Source organism: Lontra canadensis, unplaced genomic scaffold (genome assembly GCF_010015895.1).
Source record: "Lontra canadensis isolate GAN:19392208 unplaced genomic scaffold, GSC_riverotter_1.0 scaffold7, whole genome shotgun sequence".
In the NCBI taxonomy this organism is placed as follows: Eukaryota; Metazoa; Chordata; class Mammalia; order Carnivora; family Mustelidae; genus Lontra; species Lontra canadensis.
The window spans coordinates 24,366,531-24,390,526 of record NW_022631001.1 but is presented as its reverse complement, the minus strand read 5'-3'; the positions used below and the strand labels follow the sequence as shown (position 1 = coordinate 24,390,526).

Sequence of the window (23,996 nt, the reverse complement as noted above, 5' to 3'; positions counted from 1 at the left end):
ATATTTGTAGATCTGTAGGTTCAGTTGATAGTAGAAAAATGAAATAATCATTCTGATTGCCTCTGTTTATCATTAAAATAAGAAACAAGGTCATTATCTAAGGTGGTTGCCCTTTACAATTTTGCATGATTTTTTAAACTAAAAAAGTTACATTTCAAGAAATGGGTTCTGGGGGCACTTAGGTGGCTCAGTCAGTTAAGCATCTGCCTTTAACTCAGGTCATGATCCCGGAGTCCCAGGATCAAGCCCCACATCGGTCTCCCTACTCAGCGGGGAGTCTGCTTCTCCCTCCCACCTTCCCCACTCTCATACTCTGTCACTCTCTCTCTCAAATAAATGGATTAAATCTTTAAAAAGAGAGAGAGAGAAGAAAAGAAAAGTGTTCTGGTGGCTTATTTCACATATTGTTTCCAATTCCCCCTGGGACATGCAGCTATTTTGCTTGGCCCTTAGGCATACATAGGTAGGTAACTCTGAGAGAACTAATCTATTAAAATAGCATCTTAGCTCCTGAACTCTGTATCATGACATGCAAGGTCCTCTAGGAGCTTGTCCCTACCCACCTATCCCTTTCTCCCACTCACACTCCCATTTTGCTCTTCCCTGCTTCTCCTTGCTCTCTGTCCTCTAAAATCCTCATCATGTTTACTTGTCCACATCACAGTGCCTTTGTTCGCAAGGTGCCCTCTGCCTATATTGCCCTGACCACCTTCTTTTATCTTCTGCCTAATTTCTTTTCTCCTTGGTTTAGGCAGGACATTTGGGGAACTTTATTTAACCTCTTCATTCAGAATAAAGTGATTCCTTTGAACCTTGCCTTTATTATATTAAAACTATCTGTATTTCTTTCTCCCTGCTTGAATTGGGTGTTTCTTAAGCACAGGCCTGACACATAGTACCCTCCTGGTAAATGTTTGCAGAACAGAAGTGGCTTGAATGTCTTTACTTAATTTTTTACTGGTTGGCTTATAGCCATAATAACCAGGTAGGAAGTAGTGGTAATCTCATATAAGCTGTATTGGTAAACACAACTTTATAGAGGTTCCACAGAATCTGCAAAATTATTCATTTGACCCTATAACATGATAAGATGGATACTGAGTAACCTTCTTTCTCCCTTCTCACTTTTCTAGTGTGAAGAGTGGTCAGATTCGAAATTTGGAGTCAGCCCGTGTCTCAATGGTTGGCCAAGTCAAACAGTAGGTCTTCTTTTTCCCTGTTGGGCTGGTTAGAGACTGAAACATGGTGAGGGAATTACAGATTGCTTTTTGTTATATACCTGTCCTACCATCCTGAATGCCTTTGCAGTCAAATGCTCTACCCTTGAGCTATACCCCCAATTCTAGATAATTTTTACAAATGAGCTCAATTGAGCTAGCCTCATAGCTTTTCTCTTCTATTTCTTTCTTTATTTTTTTTTTTTTTAAGAAATCCCAAAGCCTGTATGATACAGGATTACCTCTTTAATGCAACTCTGGGTCTTAAAAGATGAAGAATCCCAGAGAATGGACATTAAAAATTAAGTGTCCTCTCTAGTGTTGGAAGCTATGGCTTTATTCTGGTAACAGTCTCCTTCTTAGCCAAACCTGATTGTGAGGAAATCACACTATAAAAGCTTTAGTGTAGCCTGAGTGAAAGCCAGATTGTAAGGCTAAGCTAAGATTACTTTAGCCCTTGGGGCACCTGGGTGGCTCAGTGGGTTAAAAGCCTCTGCCTTCAGCTCAGGTCATGATCCCAGGGTCCTGGGATCGAGCCCCGCATAGGGCTCTCTGCCCAGCAGGGGGCCCGCTCCCCCCCCCCCCCCCCCCGCACCCTCCCCCTGCCTCTCTGCCTACTTGTGATCTCTATCTGTCAAATAAACAAAATCTTAAAAAAAAAAAAAAAAAAAAAAGACTACTTTAGCCCAGCTCATCTTCTTGGATAGGGTTACATGCGTCTTGAGTATTGCTATGTGGCTACAAAATAAACTTTAGATGAATTGAGAAAATGTTGCCCAGCAGAACAAGAGCATGAGAGTTCATGAAAATGATAATGGCATTACTGAATGCCTGCTATTTGTCAGGCATGGCACTATACCAGGTATTTTATACTGTATATATATTTTATACTGTACCAGGTATTTTATATACATGCTCTCATTTTAAAAATCTTATATTATGGAAATATTTAAACATGTAAAAGTAGAATAATACAATGAACCCCAATATACACATTGCCTGTGTTCAACAGTTACTGACTCATGGCCAGTCTTGTTTAATCTGTGCCCTTTTATTGTCCCCTAATTACAAAATATTTTGAAATAAATTCCAAGATTTGAGTATACCCTAAACGGTAAGGACACTTTAAACCCAATCACAATACCATTATTACACATAAAAAATTTAATAGTTCCTTAATATCATCAAGTGTCCATTCAGTATTCACATTTCTAATTGTCTCGCTGATCATTTTTTTGTAGGTCAAATCAGAATTACAATAAGGTAGATATATACTAATTGGAGGGAGAATATATCTCTTAAGTATCTTTTATAGTTTCTACTTTTGTCTCGATTTTTTTTCCCTTGCAATTTATTGTTGAAGAGCCCTGGTTTTTTGCCCTGTAGAATTTCCCACATCTGGATTTTCTGATTGATTCCTGAAGGTGTAATTTAATATGTTCCTCTCTTCACTGTATTGTCTATAAATTATTAGTTAGATTCAGAAATTTGGTCAAGTTCAGATTTGTTTGTTATTTTGGCTTTTTATTTGTTTGTAAGAATAGGTACTGCCATTAGGAAGCATGTAATTTATGGTTGTCTCTTTTCTGCAGCGTTGGTAGCCGTTAATGATCATTACGTAGATTCATTGATTCATTTGCACCATCTCATTTAATCTTTACATTACCTCTTTAAGACAAATATTATTTTGTAGGTGAGAAAATGGAAGTTCAGAAAGGTAAAGTGGCTTTCCCAGGATCACACAGCTAGTGAGTCACAGAGCTCAGATTCTGTCTCCTGTGTATTTGACTTCAAGGCCTGTGTCATGGACTTTAGGCCTGAAAGTACAATTCGAGTAGCAATACCTAGTAGACACAAAGCAGTCTTTAAATAAGCTGTGGAATTGCCCACTTTTTAATGCCTAAATATTTTGAAATTAGATTTGTTTAAGCAGTGGTAAAGCATTTTTGTGAGGAAGTTATAGGACTTATATTCAGGTAGTTCAGCGATTTTTAAATTTTACCTAATATGTAAATTTAAGTGGTGTCTTCTCTTAATATGTAAACTTGTGTATATAGTGTGTGTTTTAGTTGTCATATAGATACCAAATAGAACCTTCCTGCCCTTCTTGATCTCTTGAAGATCAAGAGATCTCAAAATCTCTTGAACCTCCTAATCCATAGCTGTGGAAATCCAAAGCACCTGTTTCTTTGTTGTATTACCTTAACCCTAGTTGTGAAACTTGACATCTCAAGTCCCATAGAACACCCCCACTTGACAAAACATTTTGTGAACATACACTTTCCTGAGATTGATGGAGGAGACAAGGAAGGAGAAGTTACCACTGTTAAAAATCCACCATTGAAGTTTCAGTGACCCTTCAATTTATCCCAGTCCCTTTTTATCCTGCTTGTTCTCTCTCCTCTCCTCCCTTCTCTCTCCCTTTCAAGGGAAAAATAACAAATTCTTCTTTATCATGGAGAACAGACCTTAGTACTGGCTACTACCTAGGCGCTTGGGATTTTTGTCTTTAATATTGTCAGTGTATTTTTTCCAACAAGTTCTTTGTAAAAGGAATTATGGTATCAGCTGTTCATATAATCCTGATTTTTCTACCTAATTATATAATAAAGAAAGATTGTTTTTTAGAGGAGAAACAATAATAGCAATTGGTTGGGTCAGATATTCTAAGCCCCAAGGTTCAGCTGGCGATGGTTATTTAATTGTCAGTTCCTATCAGCTAATTGAAAGGTGGGGCCTTTTACTATGCTTAAATAGCATAGCCTTGCTCTACTGTAAACAGGATACAGTAGAAAAGTACCATGCTTTCAAGTTAGTTCAGCTTGGATTTGCCTTTCAGCCCATCTACTAATGAGCCAGGGGATCTTGGACAATTTTTTTTATTTTTCAGGACTACTTCGTAGAATTGTTAAGAAATTATACGAGATAATGTCAATAAAACTCTGGTCACCATGCCACAGGAAATGATTACTCCCTTCTATAGATTAGTATTGGTGCAAGAATGGAAAACCAGCCCTTGGAATATAGTCATACCTTCCATGGCCATGACTTTCCACAGCCCTGATCTCTTTCCACACATTTTAAAATGCACATTGTTCACATCGAAGCATTAAGTTTTAACTGACATTTGATTGTAAAAGCCTATAAGAACCTGTATCTCTGAGATAATTTGTGTATAAAAGAAAGATGTATGATAGCACTTAAAAACAAACAAACCACCTAGGTGTGAAGGAATTACAAGTCCAGAAGGCTCAAAATCTATAGTGGAAGGAATCATAGAGGAAGAGGAAGAAGACGAAGAAGGAAGTGAGTCTGTAAACAAGAGGAAAAAGGAAGATGACATGGAGGTGAGTAAAAGCTGGCATTCTTGGAAGGTTGGGGCAGTGAAGGTTTAGAGCGTGTTGGGGTGGGAAAGGGGGGGGTGACATGTTCTTTTTGTTCACCCCTAGATATTTTAGGTGGTGAAGAAGTTATCGTAATAGCTATTTAGGTTAACAATAAGATATAAGGCACTTGTAGATAACTTTGACAAATTGGAACATAAAACTTATAGTATATACCCTACACTCAAAAAGACTGCTCTCTCATCAGATTCTTTCTCACCTTAATACTTCTGTTCCTATGGTTTATCTCATGAGAAAATCTGATTTCCCACTAGTCCATGCTAAGTCCATCAGATCTTACTCATCTTTCAAAGTGTATTTCTTTGGGGAAGTTTTCTGACCTCATTTTCTATCAGTCCTTCTCCAGTATAGCACTGAGGATCTGTATGACATAACTTAGCACTTTCTGGGTTGTTTATCTGTTTAAATAAGTTTAAGTAATCTGTATACCTGATGTGGGGCTCGAACTTATGACCCTGAGATCAGGAGTTGGGTGCTCTACCAACTGAGCCAGCCAGGGGCCCCGACATAACTTAGCACTTTCTGTTTTAAAGTTGTGGCTAAGGGTGCCTGGGTGGCTCAGTGGGTTAAGCCGCTGCCTTCAGCTCAGGTCATGATCTCGGGGTCCTGGGATCAAGCCCCACATCGGGTTCTCTGATCAGTGGGGAGCCTGCTTCCCTCTCTCTCTCTCTGCTTGCCTCTCTGCCTACTTGTGATCTCTGCCTGTCAAATAAATAAAAAATTTAATCTTTTTTTAAAAAATAAATAAAGTTGTGGCTAAGTCATAGAATTGTTTTTCATAAACCCCATTCAGAGATACTATGGTCTCCTGTAGTCATCCCTAGAATGCAGATTTAGTGTCCTCTAATTGTGCAAGTATTGTCTCCCAACAAAATAACCTCTGTATTTTGAGCACAGGAACTAATGTTCTATATGAATTCCCCTCAGCATTTAGCTTGGGTGTGTGTGTGTAGCAAGTGTTGTGTGACTACTTGTTGAACACTTGATTTGAGGATAGTAGTGGGAAAGGATTTTTTTCTTGAAATGGTTAGTGAGCCTGAGGAGCAGACTTTTGGGGATGGATTATAAACACCTTACTAATGGCAAATAATGGACTCAGTGTACACCCCGGAGTCCCTTATGTTTGGAGATGCTACTATTAGCAAGGAGGAGAGGACAATTGAGTCCTGAACAATATGGGGGGTAGGGTCACTGATCCCCAACACCGTCAAAAATCCAACTATAACTTTGGGGGTGCCTGGGTGGCTCAGTTAGGTAAACATCTGACTCTTGATTTCACCTCAGGTCACAATCTTAGGGTCATGAAATTGAGCCACTGGTGGGGCCCCACACTGGTCATGAGTCTGCCTAAAATGGTTTCTATCCTTCTCCATCTGCGCCTCTGTGCACACCCCCACCCCACACATGTGCTCTCTCTCTGTCAAGGAAAAAAACCAAACAACTATAACTTTTGGCTCCCTAAAAACATAATCACTAATAGCCTACTGTTGACCAGAAGCCTTGCCAATAATATAAATAGTGATTAATATATAATTTGTTTATTTATATTTATTAAATACTCTACTCTTATAATAAAGTAGCTAGACAAAAAGAAATGTTCTTGAGAAGATCATGAAGAGGAGAAAATAAATTTATAGTACTGTACTGTTTCCAAATCCACATATAAGTGGACCTGCACAGTCCAAACCTATATTGTTTAAGCATCTACTGTACATTTTTTAAAAACAGATTTTTTCATTTAATGATGATCTTTTGTCATCTTAAGATAAATAAATAATTGTTTGTACCTCTTTGGGATTTACAAAAATATAAACAGTGCATGATTATTTTGCCCTTCCTACACTCTGTGAGGTGAGATCTCTCCCATGATAACAGTGTAGAAACTGAGACACAGAAATACAGAGAAGAAGAGACGTTTCCAAAGTAATCAAGTAATTAATATTTAGTAGATCTGAGACTCTGATACAAACTGCTAATTACTTTTTGCCTTTTATGTGCTAGGAGCTATACTAAGTACATCACATTTATCATCCCTAGTTCTCATTTTAACTCTGCATTGTAGATATTATCACTGTTTTACAACTGAGGTACAGATTCTTGCCTATGGACACCTTATAAATGTTGGTGCTAAAACACATCCAGATCCTCTCTGGTTTTTAATTCCAGCTCATTTTTCCTTTGTAATTATTTTATAAGCCCAGTTATATGGAGTTTAGTAAACTCCAGCAGTTTTGTTAGGAGGGCAGACTGAAACACATGAGGCAATAAGGCATACAGCTAAAACAGTCTACCTTTGAGGAAGGACATAAACCCCAAACAACACAAACTACTTCTTGTAACTAGTAGATAAACAGATCCTGGAGATCTAATGCACAGCATAATAATTATAGGCAACAATACCATATTGTAAACTTCAAAGTTGCTTAGAGACTAGGTCTTAATTATTCTAGTACAAAAGAAACTATAATTCTGTGGTATGATAGAGGTGTTAGCGATCACTATGGTGTTGCATATCGCAGTATATAAATGTGTCAAGTTAACACATTGTACACCTTAAGCCAACACAATGTTATATGGTGATTATATCTCAGTAAAAAAAAATAACTAAAATGACAGAGAAAATATTAATAATGTAAATTAAACTTAACAACTACAACAACAAGAACAGTCACAGCTTCTAAAGCATGGTAGCCAGGGGCCATGTAGAGCCACTTAGCCCTTAGGGGATTTCTGTGTTTTAACTAATATTGCTTGTCCAAATATTTGTGTTTGAAATGATCCTGAGACATACACAAGAGTTCTGTTGCATCCATTTTGCTGTGTAAAAAAAGACAAGATACACATCGGCAGTGAGGGGCGATGTCTAATACAATATGATTAAAATACTTTTGAAAAGAAGAGGGAAACTTTAACCTTTGATCCTTGAGGGAATAAACTTCAGTTGTCCAGGAGGTATTCCTTTATGCATAAATATCCTTTTTAAAAACTGCTTTATTGGAAGGTAACTCATCCAAAGTATACAATTCACTGGTTGTTAGTAGATTCATAGACTTGTGTAAGCATCACAACAATCTTATTTTAGAACATATACATCAGGGGCTCCTGGGTGGCTCAGTCGGTTAAGTGGCTGCTTTCAGCTCAGGTCATCATCCCAGGGTCCTGGGATTGAGCCCTGCATCGAGCTCCCTGCTTGGTGGAGAGCCTGCTTCTCCCTCTCGCTCTGCCTGCCCCTCTGCCTACTTGTGCTCTCTCTCTCTCTGTCAAATAAATACATCTTAAAAAAAAAAAAAAAAAAGGACATTCACATCACTTTTTAAAAAAATGCCATACCTGTTTGCAGTCACTTCCCATTTCTCCCCAACTTCGGCCCTATGCATCCACTAATCTTTCCGTCTCTGTGGAATTGCCTAATCTGGACATTTAATATAACAGGGGCGCCTGGGTGGCTCAGTGGGTTAAAGCCTCTGCCTTCGGCTCAGGTCATGATCTCGGGGTCCTGGGATCGAGCCCCGCATCGGGCTCTCTGCTCAGTGGGGAGCCTGCTTCCATCTCTCTCTCTCTGCCTGCCTCTCAGCCTACTTGTGATCTCTGTCTGTCAAATAAATAAAATCTTTAAAATAAAAAATGAATATACGGTCCTGTGGCTGGTTTCTTTTACCTTAGCATAATGTTTTCAAGGTTCATCCTTATTATACCATGTATCAGTGCTTTATTCCTATTTGTGGTTGAATAATATTCCTTTGTATGGATAGACCACATTTTTTTATCCATTCATCAGTCACTGGACATTTGGATTGTTTTCACTTTTTGTCTGTTATGAATATTGCTTGTCCAAATATTTGTGTACAAGTTTCTGTGTGGGCATAGGTTTTTATTTTTCTTGGGTATGCACCTACCAGTGGATTGCTGGATGCTATTTCTGTGTTTAATCATTTAAGAAATAGCCAGACTATTTTCCAAAGTGCCTGTAACATTTTATATTCCCACTACCAGTGTCTTGAGTGTTCCATTTTTCTACAACTTTGTCAGCATTTGTAATATTGTCTGTCTTTTTGATTATAGCCATCCTAATGGGTATGAAGTGGTGTCTCATTGTGGTTTTGATTTACATTTTCCTGATGACTGTTAATGTTGAACATCTTTTCATGGGCTTCTTGCCTATTTCTTCTCTGGAGAAATATATATTCAGATCCTTTGCCCATTTTTCAAGAGGGCGTTTTGTCTTTTTATTTCTGAATTATAAGAATTCTTGTATATTCTAGATAACAAGTCCCTCATTGCAAATATTTTCTAGTTTTAACTCTTTAGGTTTCTAGTTTTAGTTTCTAGTTTTAGCTCTTATATTTAGGTCTATGATCCATTTTGAGTTAATTTTTGTGTATAGTACAAGGGTAGGAGATGTAACTTCATTCTTTTGCGTGTGGATGTCCAGCTGTCCCAAGACCATTTGTTGCTAAGACCCCACTTTCCATTTAATTATCTTGTATTCCTTTTTGGAAATCAAATGACCATAAATGCCAGAGTTTATCTCTGGACTTTCAATTCTGTTATGCCAAAATATGTCTATTGTTATGCAAGTGCCACTGTCTACATTATTGTAGCTTCGTAGCAAGTTTTGAAATCAGGAAATGTAAGTCCTCCAGCTTTGCTCTTCTTTTTCAAGAATATAGAAATCCTATATTCTTAAGATTTTGATTTTGGCAGGCAGCTGGGTGGCTCAGTCGTTAAGCATATGCCTTCGGCTCAGGTCATGATACCAAGGTCCTGGGATTGGGCCCCACATCGGGCTCCCTGCTCAGCTGGAAGCCTGCTTCTCCCTCTCCTACTCCTCTGCTTGTATTCCTCTCTTAATCTCTCTCTCTGTCAAATAAATAAAATCTTTTAAAAAAATTTTTTTATTTTGGTTTTTACTTTTATGTGCCAGACCATGTTCCTATTGTTTTACATATGTGAATATCTTTAGTTCATCCTTACAATAATCCTCTGAGATTTTATGTTGTGCTCCTTATAGCTAAGAAAACAGGCTTGAAGAAGTTAGGTAACTTTCCCAAGGGACCCACAGTTTATTAGCTGATGATGGAGCTGGGATTTGCATTAAATCTAGTCTGACTAACACAAAAACCTGTCTTTTTATTTTTTATCTTCTTTCATTTTCTTATTAACATATAATGTATGATTTGTTTCAGGGGTACAGGTCTGTGAATCATCAGTCTTACACAATTCACAGCACTCACCATAGCACAGACCCTCCCTAGTGTCCATCACCCAGCCACCCCATCTCTCCCACCCCCTCCACTCCAGCAATCCTCAGTTTGTTTCCTAAGACCGAGAGTTTCTTAAGGTTTGTCTCCCTCTCTGGATGAAACCTGTCTTTTTAAATGCTTTTCAAGTGAGGTGTTGGGAAATAGTGCAAAGCCTGTGGTTGATACCCTTGTGTGAACCATATCCTACCCCCATGAGCATCTCAGGATGATTGGTAGCTAGCTTTCTGCTTCTCCTATCCAACAGTTAGATCTCATTACATTGATCTGTTGTTGTTGTTGTTGTTTTTTAGTTTTCTTTTTTCAAGTTTTTATCTAAATTTCAGTTAATATACAGTGTAATATTAGTTCCAGGGGTAGAATTTAGTGAATTGTCACTTATATACAATACCCCATGCTCATCACAGGTGTCCTCCTTAATATCTTTCATCCATTTGACCCATCCCTCCAGCAACCCTGTTTGTTCTCTATAGTTAAGAGTGTTTTCTGGTTTGCCTCTCTTTTTTTCCCCCCATATTCATCTGTTTTGTTTCTTACATTGTTCTGTTTTATTACCATTTGTCAGAGGAAGGGATCTAAACTAAATTAACTTTATGATCCAGCTCTCCAAAGAAAGGATATAGTATTATCACCCTAAATACAGGAGCAACTCTAATTCTATCCAGGCTTTTTTTTTTTCTTTGTTTTTACATTTTTAAGACTTGAACTCCTCTTTTAAAATTTCTTTTTGTAATATTATTATCCTTGGAAGTTCCCTTACCTTAAATTAGTTATTTGCTTATGAAGTACAGTGTACATTTAGGAGGGTCTTGCTGTCTCTGACAGTGGAATCTACTAGAAGTGGCTTATTAATGGTGTTGCACATGCATTGTTTAGTGAGACTGGGAAGACCCAAGTTTCCTGAATATCCGTCTAGTGATCTTTTTCTTTCTTTCTTTTTTTAATTTTGGTAAAAAACACATAACAAAATTTACCACCTTACTCATTTTTAAGTGTACAGTTAAGTACCATTTGTATTGTGGTAAAACATCTCCAGAGCTTTTTCATTTCAATCTAAAACTCTGTACTCATTAAACAATTTCCCTTTCCTCCCATTCCTACCATTTTACTTTCTATGAATTCCACTACATTAGATACCTCATAGAAGTAGAATCAGTGTTTGTCTTTTTGTGACTGGTTTATTTTAGTTAACACAATGTCTCAAGTTTCCTCTCTGTTGTAGCATGCGACAGGATTTCCTTCTTTAAGGCTAAATAATATATATATAGCACATTTTGTTTATCCATTCATCCATCAATAGATACTGCTTACTTCTCTTGACTCTTGTGAATAATGCTGCTCATGAACATGGGTCTGCAAATATCTCCTCAAGACCCTGCTTTCACTTCTGGCTGTATACCCAGAAGTAAGATTGCTGGATCATATGATAGTTTTACTTTTAATTTTTGAGTAACTGCCATGCTGTCTTCATAGTGATTGTACCATTGTGTAATCCCACCAACAGCGCCCCAAGTGTTCCAATTTCTCCACATCTTTGCCATTGCTTGTTATTTTGTCTTTTTTGAAAATAGCCATCCTAATGGGTATAAAGTGATATCTCATTGTGGTTTTGATTTGCATTTCCCTAATGGTTAGTGTTGTTGAGTATCTTTTCATGTACTTATTGGCCATTTGAATATCCTCTTTGGAGAAATGTCTCCTCATGTCCATTGCCCATTTTTTAATCAGGTGGTTTGATTTTTTTGTTACTGAATAGTAGGAATTCTTTATATATTCTGAATATTAACCCCTTATCATAGATATAATTTGCAGATATTTTCTCCCATTCTGTACAATGTCTTGTCACTCTGTTGATTGTGTTCTTTGATGCACAGAAGTTTTTATGTTTGATGTAGTCCATTTATCTATTTTTGCTTTTGTTGCCTTTGCTTTTGGTCTCATAGCCAAAAAGTCATTGTCAAATTCAATGTCAGGAAAAGCTATATGATGCTTTTCTCTGTTTTCTTCTAGAAGTTTTACAGTTTTGGGTCTTAATATAATTCGATCTTTAACCCATTTGAGTTAAACTTGTGTATTGTCCAGTTTCATTCTTTGCATGTGGATATCCAGTTTTTCCAACACCATTTGCTGAAAAGACTGTTCTTTCTCCATTGAGTCATCTTGGACCCTTGTTGTTTATTTCTGGGTTCTCTCGTGTATTCCATTGGTCTCTCTGGGTCTTTATACTAGTACCATACTGTTTTGATTACTGTAGCTTTGTAATATGTTTTGAAATTAGAGAGCATGTGTCTTCCAATTTTATTCTTTTAAAAAATTGTTTTTGCTATTTGGTGTCCCTTGAGATTCTATGTGAATTTTTGATGAATTTATCTATTTTGCAAGAATGTCATTTGGATTTTGATAAGGATTGTTATGATAAGGATCTGTAGATCACTTGGGCTAGTATGAACATCCATCCAGTGATCTCTAACACAATATGTTGCTATCTCATGTTCACTTTCAGATTTTCATATTGTTGCTACTGCAGGATCCCAATTATTTATTTCAGTTATAATATTTAAAATTTTCAGTGATGCAGAAAACTATAGGGAATCATATATTTGTTCTTCTTGTATTTGATGAGTACATACTCTGTGCCTGTCTAGTATATATTGGGATTTAACAGATACATTTTATAATATTTGTGCCAGATTTCCTTTTTCAGATTACTGTTGCAGGAACATACCATTATCAAAACATAAGAAAAAAATGCTCTGCTAACAAATCAACATATTTTCAGTTTTCCCTTCCAGTTCTTTCCCTATGTGTACCACATTTTTCCAGTAGTAATCCTCATTTGGATGGCATGTTATACTCTTCTTTCTTTTAATATTATATCATAAGTATTTTTTTCATACTGTACTGTGCTTTTTGTAATTATCCTTTTGATGGATATATTCTTTTTGTCAAATGGATGTAAGAGAAACTAAGTCTTGACTGACTCTATGGTTTACTAGCTTTGTGATCTTAAAGTTTTCAAAGTTCACTGAAATTAATAGAAGTAAAAAGTAAACTTCTAGTTATCTAAACATGGAAATTACAACAATAACCTATATCACAAAGCTGTTTTAATGATTAAGTGAATATGAAAATGTCTGGGACCTAGTAGCACCTTAGTAAGTGCTAGTTTCCTTCCCTTTCCTTTTCCTAGGGACCTAGTTTTTGTCCTGTTCCTCCAAGGGTTGCCCTCAGAGACTCAGAACTTGCTCTTTTCCTCCAGACCAAGAAAGACCATCCATATACTTGGAGAATTGAACTGGCAAAAACAGAAAAATACTGGGATGGCTGGTTCCGAGGCTTATCCAATCTCTTCCTTAGTTGTCCTATTCCTAAATTGCTGCTCTTGGCTGGTAAGTGTTGCACGTGTGTGTATTAGCTCAGGCTGCCATAACAAAATATTATAAATTGGGTGCTTAAACAACAAATTCATTTTCTCACGGTTCTGGAGGCTGGAAGTCTGAGAGCGGGGTATCGGCACAGTCAAGTTCTGGTGGGAGCTTTCTTACTGGCTTGCAGACAACTGCCCTCTCACTGTGTTCTTACATGGCAGAAGAGAGAGTGAAAGCAAACTCTCTGGTGTTTATTCTTAAAAGAACACTAATCCTGTCATATGAAGACCCTACACATATGCTACCATTTAATCTTAATTATTTCCATATCTGCAAATGTGGTCACACTGTGGAATAGGCCTTCAACATATGAATGACGGGGAGGATACAATTCAGTCCATAGCAGTGTAGGTATATCATCTTCTGAGTAGGTCCTTGTTAAAACTACTCACCACATGGGGCGCCTGGGTGGCTCAGTCAGTTAAGCGTCTGCCTTCAGCTCCAATCATGATATTGGGGAATCCTGGGATTAAACACCATAGGGAGTCTGCTTCTTCCTCTGCCTCTGCCCGTCCCCCTCCCCTATGGTCACTTGCTCACTCTCTCTCAAATAAATAAATAAAATCTGAAAACAAACAAACAAACAAAAAAACCCGAAAAACCAAACTACTCATTCATGGGTAGTAGCTTCCAAAATAAAGTACCATGCTCACTCATTTGTATTCCTCTCCTCTCCACACCAAATCCCTAAGCCTAACTAAGCACAAGCATCCATCTGGAGTAACTTAATTCTGGCCTGCCATCAATCCCTGGTTAAGTGCAAGTTCTCCAGAGTGGCGTAAAGATATTCTGAGTATAATGGAAATTTAAAAACGTAAAACCCTATTTTCAGAAATCAGTTTAAATGATCAAAAAGATTGCAGGGGACTCTCATTCTGGAAAGTTTCATGTGGTGAGTATATACCCTCAAGGAGTTAGGATTGGGATTAATGTGAATTGAGAATGTCATCGTGTTTACAACTTTGTAACATTTTTTACTTCATACTTGAACAGCAAAACCTATTTCATACAACCTTTTCTAGTAAACTACTTCTGGATTCTCCTATTTTATTCTAGGTGTTGATAGATTGGATAAGGATCTGACTATTGGCCAAATGCAAGGTAAGTAATCAAGAAATTATGTCCAGGGATGCCTGGGTGGCTCAGTCAATTAAGCATCCCACTTGTGATTTCAGTTCAGTTCGTGATCTCAGGGTCGTGAGGTTCAGCTCTGTGTTGGGCTCCATGCTTAGTGGGGAATCAGCTTGGACTTCTCTGTCTCTCACTCTGCTCTTCCTCCCACTCACGCTTATGTGTGCACATGCGCACTCTCTCTGTCTCTCAAGTAAGTAAATAAATCTTAAAAAAAAAAGAAAAGAAATTACGTTCCTAGGTCCTTCTCTGAGGACAGAGTCATGTGGAAATTAATGTTCTGAGATGGTGAAGTGCAGTGGAAAGAGCATGAGCTTTAGAGTTAACCCCATACTTGATAGCATCAATATCCAGTCCTGACCCAAATATTTCCATTTTCTGAGCTTCAGTTTTTTTCCTCCATCTAAAAATGGGATTTAACTCCCATCTACATCTCAGGGTTGTAAGGACTAAAATGAGGCAATGTCTTGGCAGAGTTCATTATAAACCATAAAGTACCCTATAAATATATAATTATTGTGAAGGAGATATTCTGAATACTGATCAGTATTTTTATCATTGTTGGAATTCTTAGGAAAGGGAAATGTCCAGGATGATTGGGATGCAAAAAGATGTAAACTATATTTAGAAGACAGCTTGGTGAGGTGGCAAAAGCAAAGACTCTGGGGTTGGGAGTAGTACTTCTTTCCTACTTATTTTATGACCCCAGGCAAGTTATTTGACCTGCCTTAGCTTTCGTTTTCTCAGTCTATAAAATGAGAAAGTTGATGGCAACTTCACAGGGATCATGAATTATAATGAGTAGAAAAGTAACATATTGTGCACAGGTCCAGGTGTGTTGTCCGGATGGAAGTGGAGGCTGTGGGACCAATTTTGTGGAGGCTCTTGCTTTAGTATGGATGAAAGGTGTGGTAAAGGTGAAATCAATAGGCATTGGTATCTTTTAGGTTATGGGAAGAAGAAGTGCTAACTCCAAGTCAAGGTTTCAGGCTTAAGCAGATTCTGTTCTTGACCTCCCTTTTTTTCCCCTGCTTACTCTCTCTGGGCAATCTCATGGCTTTTATTTACACCCTTATAATTCCCAAAGCTAAATGTCCAACTCATACGTCTCTCCTGAGCTCCAGACCTGGCCCATATGTAAAATCTACTGGACATCTCTACTTGGATGTTTATGGTCTCAAACTGTTCTTTGAGCTGTCCTCAGGCTCCCCACAGAAAAGAGGGGGGGGTGCTATACTTCTAAACAACAGTTGTTTAAAGGCTCCTGAATGATTTATTACATTCTGGACCCAGGCACTCCTACCCTATTCCTTCAACTACATAGTATCTGAAGCCTGGAGGAAGATTATGAACTGGGGCAGTGTGAGTTTTATGGCACTTATGTTGGTAATTCTGAGTTTAGACATCTATCGTTACATTCAACTCAAGCAAACCTTTCCTAAGCAGTTTTTCTATATAAGACCTATGCTTGATGCTAGACAGGCAGAATAGATATGGCCCCTGAGACTATCTGAAAGCAGTTGAGCTGGACTGGAATAGCATTTGAAACCATTTTTGGTCACCAGCCTTGGAATCAAACAGTCCTGGCTTTGAGTCACTGTTACTAGAATTGTGGCCTGAGTGAACTTCTTTAATCCTGAGTTTCTTCATCTGTAAAATAGAAATAATGCTATATCTGAATACATTTGTATGGTGTTTAAATGCAAAAATACATGTGAAGTAAGAGTCTGACAAATGGGGGTGCCTGGGTGGCTCAGTGGGTTAAAGCCTCTGCCTTCGGCTCAGGTCATGATCCCAGGGTCCTGGGATCAAGCCCCACATTGGGCTCTCTGCTCGGCAGGGAGCCTGCTTAGCTTCCTCTCTCTCTCTGCCTGCCTCTCTGTCTACTTGCAACCTCTGTCTATCAAATAAATAAATAAAATCTTTAAAAAAAAAAAAAGTTAAAAAAAAAAAAGAGTCTGACAAATGATGGCTTCATTATATCCAGGAAGTACTCATGATTCCTCATTAGATGCCCTGCCATTTCCCCAGTAAGGATTATGCCAAGACTACCTTTTCTTCCAGAGCATCCCATGAATATAGAAAGTAAATGGCTGGAGTGAGGGACATCCCATAAGACAAAGGGAAATGGCCAAATTGGCATAGATTCCAAACCACAGTCTTTCCAGCACTGTTTAAACCTGCTGAATTAGTTAATGGATTCCTAGAAACCTAGCACTCATTCATGATGCAACCTGGGTAAATAATGTAGGCTGTCTGAACCTAATGTTCTGTAAGATGAGAGGGAAGGGTTTGGAAATATGCCCACTTCCTAGAATAATTGTGAGGATTACCCATAATCGTTATTTTATGTGTACAAGGCACGTTATTAGTGTTAGTGTGTGTGCATTCTCTCTGATTCTTTATATCCACTCTTCCAAAGAGAAACAAAAAATTCATCCCTAGACATCAAGCCCAGGGTGGTTGGAATTGTGTTATCAGGTCATTCATTCAATTATCCATTTAAGACTTACTAACACTTAGTCAGTGTCTAGTCCTGTGCTGGGCCCTGTTGATATTAGGCTCTATTCTTACAGAAGTGTCATGCTCCTGGGGAGGCAAGCACCAGTGGCATAAAATACAAGCTTACAAAACAAGCAGGGCACAAGCTGCTCTGTGTTTCAATCCAAACATGTTAGCTGTAGTACATTAAGAGATAAAAGAGAGGGCACCTGTGTGGTTCAGTTGGTTAAGCCACTGCCTTTGGCTCAGGTCATGATCCTGGAGTCCTGGGATCAAGTCCCGCATCAGGTTCCCAACTCTGCGGAGAGTCTGCTTCTCCCTCTGACCTCCCCTCTCATGCTCTCTCTCACTCTCTCACTCAAATAAATAAATAAAATCTTTTAAAAAAGAGAGAGAGGGAGCAGAGCGGGGACTAGGATGGAATAGGCTGGAGTCCCCAGGGCACACTACTGCAAGAGGAAGGGCATGAGCTGGGCCTCACTGAATAGAATAGTCGTAGTTCCTCTACTAATTAAATAAGCAGGGGGACGCCTGGGTGGCTCAGTGGTTTAAGCCGCTGCTTTCAGCTCAGGTCATGATCCCAGGGTCCTGGGATCGAGTCCCACAATGGACTCCTTGCTCGGCAGGGAGCCCGCTTCTCTCTACCTCTACCTGCCACTCTGCCTGCTTGTGTGCTAGCTCACACTCTCTCTCTCTCTCTCTCTCTCTGAGACAAATAAAATCTTTTTTTTTTTAAGATTTTATTTATTTATTTGACAGACAGAGATCACAAGTAGGCAGAGAGGCAGGCAGAGAGAGAGGGGAGAGCAAGCTCCCTGCTGAGCAAAGAGCCTGATGTGGGACTCGATCCCAGGACCCTGGGATCAAATAAATAAAATCCTTAAAAAAATAAATAAATAAGCAGCCTTGGGCAAATTACTTCACTAATCATGATATTAATTTCATCATCTCAGAAAAGAAATTCAGTATTTATCCTGTTCAATTTTATGGGGTAGATTTGAGAATCAACTTAAAAAATGGATAGAAGAATATTTTGAGAAGATTTTAAAGCACTGTGTAACTGGATTAGGAGTCCTGGAATGTGATGACCCAAAGGACTTCCAGAGCATTCTGCCTTGTTTTGTAAATGAGCCTCTCGGGCTCTGAGAGTCTGCTCTCTACTTAGGGGAAGCTGTGGGTCCCATTTCCTTTAGTCTGCTGCTTAGAGATCTTGCTTTATCTGTCATCTCTGTTTACTCTCAATAGCTATCACATTAATGGTGAGCCTACAGTGTTCTACAAGGCAGTGGGAGAAAGTGGTTAGTACTGTCTGGCATTTGGTTGAGCGTTTAAATGGTAACTTATTATTGTAATAATACATTTCAAAATCCTTAACATAGCTTACAAAACCCTTGATGGTCCCTGCTTTCCTCTCCAGCCTCATTGTTAACTCTCAAGAGTTCTGTGCCAGACTTTTTATTTCCAGGAACAAAAACCATTTCATCCTCCTTTCCTTTGTGTAGACTTTTTTTTTTTTTCCCCCTGTGTGGGAAGCTTTCCTGTATCTTTATTTGATTGTGAAGCCTTCTTTCCTATGTTATTCCAGTTCCATGTGCTCAGTTTTATCATAAGAACTACATGCTACATTAAAATGTTGTCTTTTGGGTTGTCTGGATGGCTCGGTTTTTAAGTGTCTGCCTTCAGCTCAGGTCAAGATGCCAGGGTCCTGGGATCGAGCCCTGCATCAGGCTCCCTGCTTGGTGGGAAGGCTGCTTCTCCCTCTCCCACTCCCCTGCTTGTGTTCCCTCGCTTGCTATGTCTCTCTGTCAAATAAATAAATAAAATCTTTTAAAATAAATAATAAAATAATAAAATAAAATAATAAATAATAAAAATAAGAAATAAAAAATAAAAAATCTTTTAAAAAATAAATAAAAATAATAAAAATAATAAATAAAATGTTGTCTTTTGTGTTCCCCTACTAGACTATAAATCCCCTGAAAAGGGGAACCTTCCTGTGTCTGGCCCAAAGTAAATGCATGCTAAATAGTTGCCAAAGTTAAAAATGAAGGGAAAATCATTTGCACAAGGTTGTAACTGCAAATATTACCATCCACCTCAAACCTTGGTAACAGGGTCCAGACTATTAAGGAGGGGAGTAGATAGGAAGGTACTGGACTCCTGAAGTGGCCTATGAGACCACAGAGGTGGTAAGGAGAGGGCCGTTTTAGTCCCTGAGGTCACCTAGATTTGTTTTCTTTCCAGGAAAGTTCCAGATGCAGGTCCTACCCCAATGTGGCCATGCTGTCCATGAGGATGCCCCAGACAAGGTGAGTCTGGTGCTCTGTGACTATAAAGGGACAGCTGTGAGAGTCATCTTTTGTCTCACAGAAAATAGTACAAGCCTCTGAGTCAGGCTGAGTTGCCTGCAGCAGCTACTGTGGCACCTATTCAGCTATAACTCCACGATCTCCCCAGACCTCTTCCTGGCAGCTGCTAGGGTCTTGGGTTTCTTTGTATGGACTGAGGAACCACTGGCATCCCGTAGTTTCACCCCAGGGTGCTCTGGTTAAGATCTTAAGCTCTACCTCTCTCCTTAGCCCAAAAGCCATGTGGAAGAAGGAAAAATTGGGATAGAAACTGCTCCTGGAACGACAGTCACAATTGGAAGTTAATATGCACTCCTATAGAATAAGATGCTTTGTAAGTGTCAGGGGATAAATAAGCCTTCACAGCATTCCTCTTGACTTCTCTGGAGCTGTATTTGGCAAGGATGGTGGGGAGAAGTCTTCTAGCCCTGCCAGGACTCAGGTCCTTTAGGTTTCAGGCTTCTCGGACTTATAAGATCCATGAGTCCACTATAGAGCCTAACCTTCCAGTAGAAGCCCACAGGACCTCCAAAGCTGATCCCCATTGCTAACATCATATAGCCTGGAATCTCTCTCCCTTTTCCAGGTAGCCGAAGCTGTTGCCACTTTCCTGATCCGGCACAGGTTTGCAGAGCCCATCGGTGGATTCCAATGGTAAGGAAGTAACAGAGATTTAAGGAGCCCAGCAGTGCTGACCAACTCCAACAAAAAGATATTTGCAGCATTGTAAATATCTCTCCCTTACCCCTGCCTGGTTTGGGTCACCATGCCTTTCTTCTTCCTCCTCAACACAGAGCCCAGCACATGTGTTTCTATAAACCCATGGTTGGTTGTTTCTGTGTACTTTGGTCCAGTGGGTTGTTGCTGAGATGAGATTAAATTGTGCCTAGTCCCCACTCCACCCCACTTCTTAAGTCCTCCCACTTCTTGAGGTACCTCCTTCTCTGAAGAGGCTAGGATGGGACTCAGTCTTTTTCCAGACTCTTAGGGTTCTGTTTGCCTTCTCCTCCTCTGCTGCCGAGGAAGGCTGGGCAGGCCATGGAGACTGTGTAGAGATCCAGAGCAGGGTTTTCAACCTCAGCACTCTTGACATTTGGGGACCTGTCCTGTGTATTGTAGGATGTTTGACAGCGTCCCTAGCCTCTATGCACTAGAAACCGGTAGCACTCCCACATACACACACACAAGTTGTGACAAGAATATCTTTAGATGTTACCAAATGCTTCAAGGGAGACAAAATCACTCACAGTTGAGAAACACTAGTGTGAAGGAAAAATACCTCTCATCCTAGGAAGCTCTTCTGAGTAGGGAGACACAGTTAGACTCTTTGTTGAGGAGGAGGAAGAGAGACAAGATTACCCAAACCACACCGTCCTGGCCCCATCTTAGGGAGCTTCTGGTCTGTGCCACAGTATGCCTGACCCCCAGAGAGCCCACGAGTCTACTGAGTTATAAACCTGCTAGGTGGAAAGTCTCCTGTCTGATTTTGGTGAGAGTCCAGGGGAAATGGTTCCCTACCTCAGGAATTCAAAGAAGAAATGTTGGAGAAAAGAAATTGTTCCTGCGTTAGAGGGACTCAATGCCAGGACCTGGGAGGTGAGGGTCACAGGGCAGAATAGGCATTGGCAATGATGACAGAAGCCTGGTACAGTGAGCCACACAAGTGATTCCCTCATGCCAAACCACCCTGCAAGAAACTAATCGTTGACGGACCCCAGAAATCAAAAAGAAAGACTGAAGTTTTTCTTGTTAGTAGTGTTTGAAGCCCCTGGACCATTTGGTCACATCACCAGTTCACAGAGAGCAGATCCCGTGTCTAGACCTGGATGGGGCTGTGGAGAGGTTGGACAGATCTGCAAGGGCCTTGGTGGTCATGAGGGTCCTGGGCTTCCTGGAGGAGAAGGGGCGAGGAGGGGAAACTAGTAATGGTCACATTTGTTTTCCTCTCTCTTCCCACTCTTCACAGTGTGTTTCCTGGCTGTTAGTAACCTGCTGTCCGTCCCTCCCCAACATTGAGCTCTGTTGTAAATACATCGCACCAGAGGCCACTGTGATGCCGCTGTCTCCTCCTCACCATCCTGCCCGACCATGTGACACCGGCTCCCTATCGACGGGCTTCCCCAGATGTACAAACCCTTTTGTGTATTCCTGCCGAAAGCATTGTTATCCAGGGCCTTTGACCAACCTCGACCTCCTTAGTCCAAGGCTCCCCAACTCCCACCCCTTCCCTGTTCAGGGGTAGCCCCTACCTATTCTCCCTGCCTTGCCTAGGGTGAAGCCTCCATCAGAACTGTCACCCTGGGCCCTTATTCCTGGTATTAGGCAGTGTACCTGGGTCCAAATGTCTCTCCAGGCTCAGGGACCTCCATTCCTTGAGATTGTTCTTGGCGTGGTCCTGCCCTACCTCATGGGATGGACCATGCACAGGGTGGTCCTTATTTTCCCCTTTCAAATAAAATGCCAGTCAGGTACCTTTTTACCCAGTCTTACTCTTCCAGGCTTGGAAGACCCAGAGAGGCCAGGATGCCATCCTTAGGAATAGGGAGGGGTGGTGGATAGCATCACAAGAAACCAGCCTGAAAATCAGGTCCAGTCAGTCCAAGCACATGGCCTCCCATCTGGGGAGAGCCCACTGTCCCTCTCCCACATGTCTGGGCACCTGCCCTGGGCTGAGGCCAGGCTGCTCCAGGGGCCTCTTGAGCCCTCACCTGCCACAGAGCAACCCAGGTTTAATACAGCCCTTGCACAAAGCCGTAGGCTAAAGCCTGTGGAGTTGTTTTTAAGAATCAAATTTAACCATTTTCATAATTGGTCCCTGGAGGTGTGCAGAGTGCCCACTTGCCTCTTCTAGACCCACAGCTTATCTTCACCATTTGTGGTTTCCATGTCATTCTTCAGAGAAACAGTACAGCCCAGCATCCTCAATCTATGCCCTCTTCCAGCTGCCTCATCACAGCCATGCGGCCTCCCCCTGCTGCCCAGGCACGCCATTTCCAAGGGCAGGAAGGGGCAGTCTCCTGCAGCCCATCTTTTCTGTGACTGTCTTAGGTGATGCGTAGCCCCTCCACCTTTCCACCCAACAACTTCCTATCCCTGTCCTGCTGCACGGTCCAGAGTCTGGGACCTACTTTGTTTCTTTGTTATTTATGACCTTGTTTAAAGAGAATAAATATCTCCCAAACTTTATTGATCTTGTCTTTCTCCATGGAGTTGTCCTTATTTTTCCTGATCTGGGAACAGGGGACAGTTTCTTGGATTTAGTCACCATAGGTCTCCAGAAAGCCCTTTCCCGAGCCCATCAGCATCTTGGGCTCTGCCTGCTCCTCACATCCAGAATGGTCAGCGGAATGGGCAGAGCCAGCCTCCGCTGCAGCCAGGGAGACCTGGATTCCCATCCCATTCTTCCAGTGATATGCTCTGTCGACTTTGGCCCAGAACAGGACAGTCTATGCACTGTTTATGTGAGGTCCGACACTCGGCTTCACATCTGCCAACACCCCAACTTTGCCCACAATCCAGATCATGTCCTGAGCTCTAGATGCTTAAGTCCATCTGCCTCCTATCTCTCCCGGATGACCAAAAGCCACTCATATTGACCATGCCCAAAACTAAACTCACCTTCTCCTTAAAACTCGTTTTTCCTCCCGAGTTTCCTTGCTCAGCAGGTGGTTAGGTACCATCTCTCTATTGTCCAAACCAGACAGGCTGAGCTCTCTAGATGGCGCCCTCTCTCACACCTGTATCCAGCTTACCACCAAACCTCTACCATGCTCTTTTTTACGTCCTGTTTCTCATCCCACAGCCCCTGCCATAGCTTAGGAAGCTTAGGCCTCATCTGTCAGCTAGATCACTCAGTACCCCTGCTGGTTTCCTGCCCTAGCCCCTCCCTCAGTCATGCTCTACACATTGTTGAAGTCTTCTTCCTTTTAGGCTGTGAAGCCAGGCTGCCTAAATGGAACCCAAGGCTCACCCCTTACAGGCTGTATGAGATAGCTGTGTACTTTCTCTTTGTGCTGCAGTTTCCTATGAAAAATGATCAAAAGTTCCTCCCTCACCCCGTCTTGAGGACTATGTAAGTTAATAGAGGCTAACTGGCTTTCTCAGTAACCAGCATAGGATAAAGCACTTAATAAATAGTTCATGTCATGTCACTGCTGTATTGTACTTAAGACCTTTACTCAGAGTGGTCTGCAGACCAGTAGCATCAGTATCATCTGGAAGCTTGTTGAAGATTTTGTCTCCACCCCAGACCTACTGAGTCAGAACTGGTCTGCATTCTGACAAGCACATAAATTCTGAGTTCTGGTTTAGATGTTCCCTAAGTATTTCAGGGTAAAGCGTGAGCTCCCTAGCAGAGAAGGGAAGTGCCTCTTGTGTGATGTGATTTCTCCCACCAAGCTCTTGGGGTGGGGGCTGTGGGGGACGGAGGGGCGGTGGTCCCTTTACTGGGCTGTGTGCTCTCTGTCCACAGGGGGGCAGCATAATCACACGCATGGTTTTCAGAAACTCCTCCCACTTCTTTTCACCATGCCAGTCATAGTAGTTATCAAATTTTGAGTGCCATGTAATTTACTTTATACTCATCTCATTTAATCCTCACAGCATCTCTGTGAGGTAAGTGATGTTATGTTCCTTCTACAAGTAGGCAGGCAGGTCCAAATTCATACAGCCCAGAAGTGGTGGTGTCAGAATTAAAAACTAGGTG

The 23,996-nt window shown here is 40.7% G+C and overlaps 1 protein-coding gene across 2 annotated transcripts in view; it reads left to right on the top strand.

The window, feature by feature from the left end:
* The window catches only part of PPME1 (protein phosphatase methylesterase 1), a 62,845-nt gene extending 40,998 nt beyond the window's left edge, over nucleotides 1-21,847 (top strand). For both annotated transcript variants that reach the window (XM_032853113.1, XM_032853114.1), the window contains 7 exons: nucleotides 1,134-1,199; nucleotides 4,441-4,564; nucleotides 13,142-13,271; nucleotides 14,367-14,411; nucleotides 19,188-19,252; nucleotides 19,878-19,945; nucleotides 21,258-21,847. In XM_032853113.1, coding sequence (XP_032709004.1) covers nucleotides 1,134-1,199; nucleotides 4,441-4,564; nucleotides 13,142-13,271; nucleotides 14,367-14,411; nucleotides 19,188-19,252; nucleotides 19,878-19,945; nucleotides 21,258-21,276 — 517 coding nt within the window. In that variant the 3' untranslated portion in view covers nucleotides 21,277-21,847. The remainder of the gene's footprint in view (nucleotides 1-1,133; nucleotides 1,200-4,440; nucleotides 4,565-13,141; nucleotides 13,272-14,366; nucleotides 14,412-19,187; nucleotides 19,253-19,877; nucleotides 19,946-21,257) is intronic.
* Nucleotides 21,848-23,996: the final 2,149 nt, after the last annotated feature.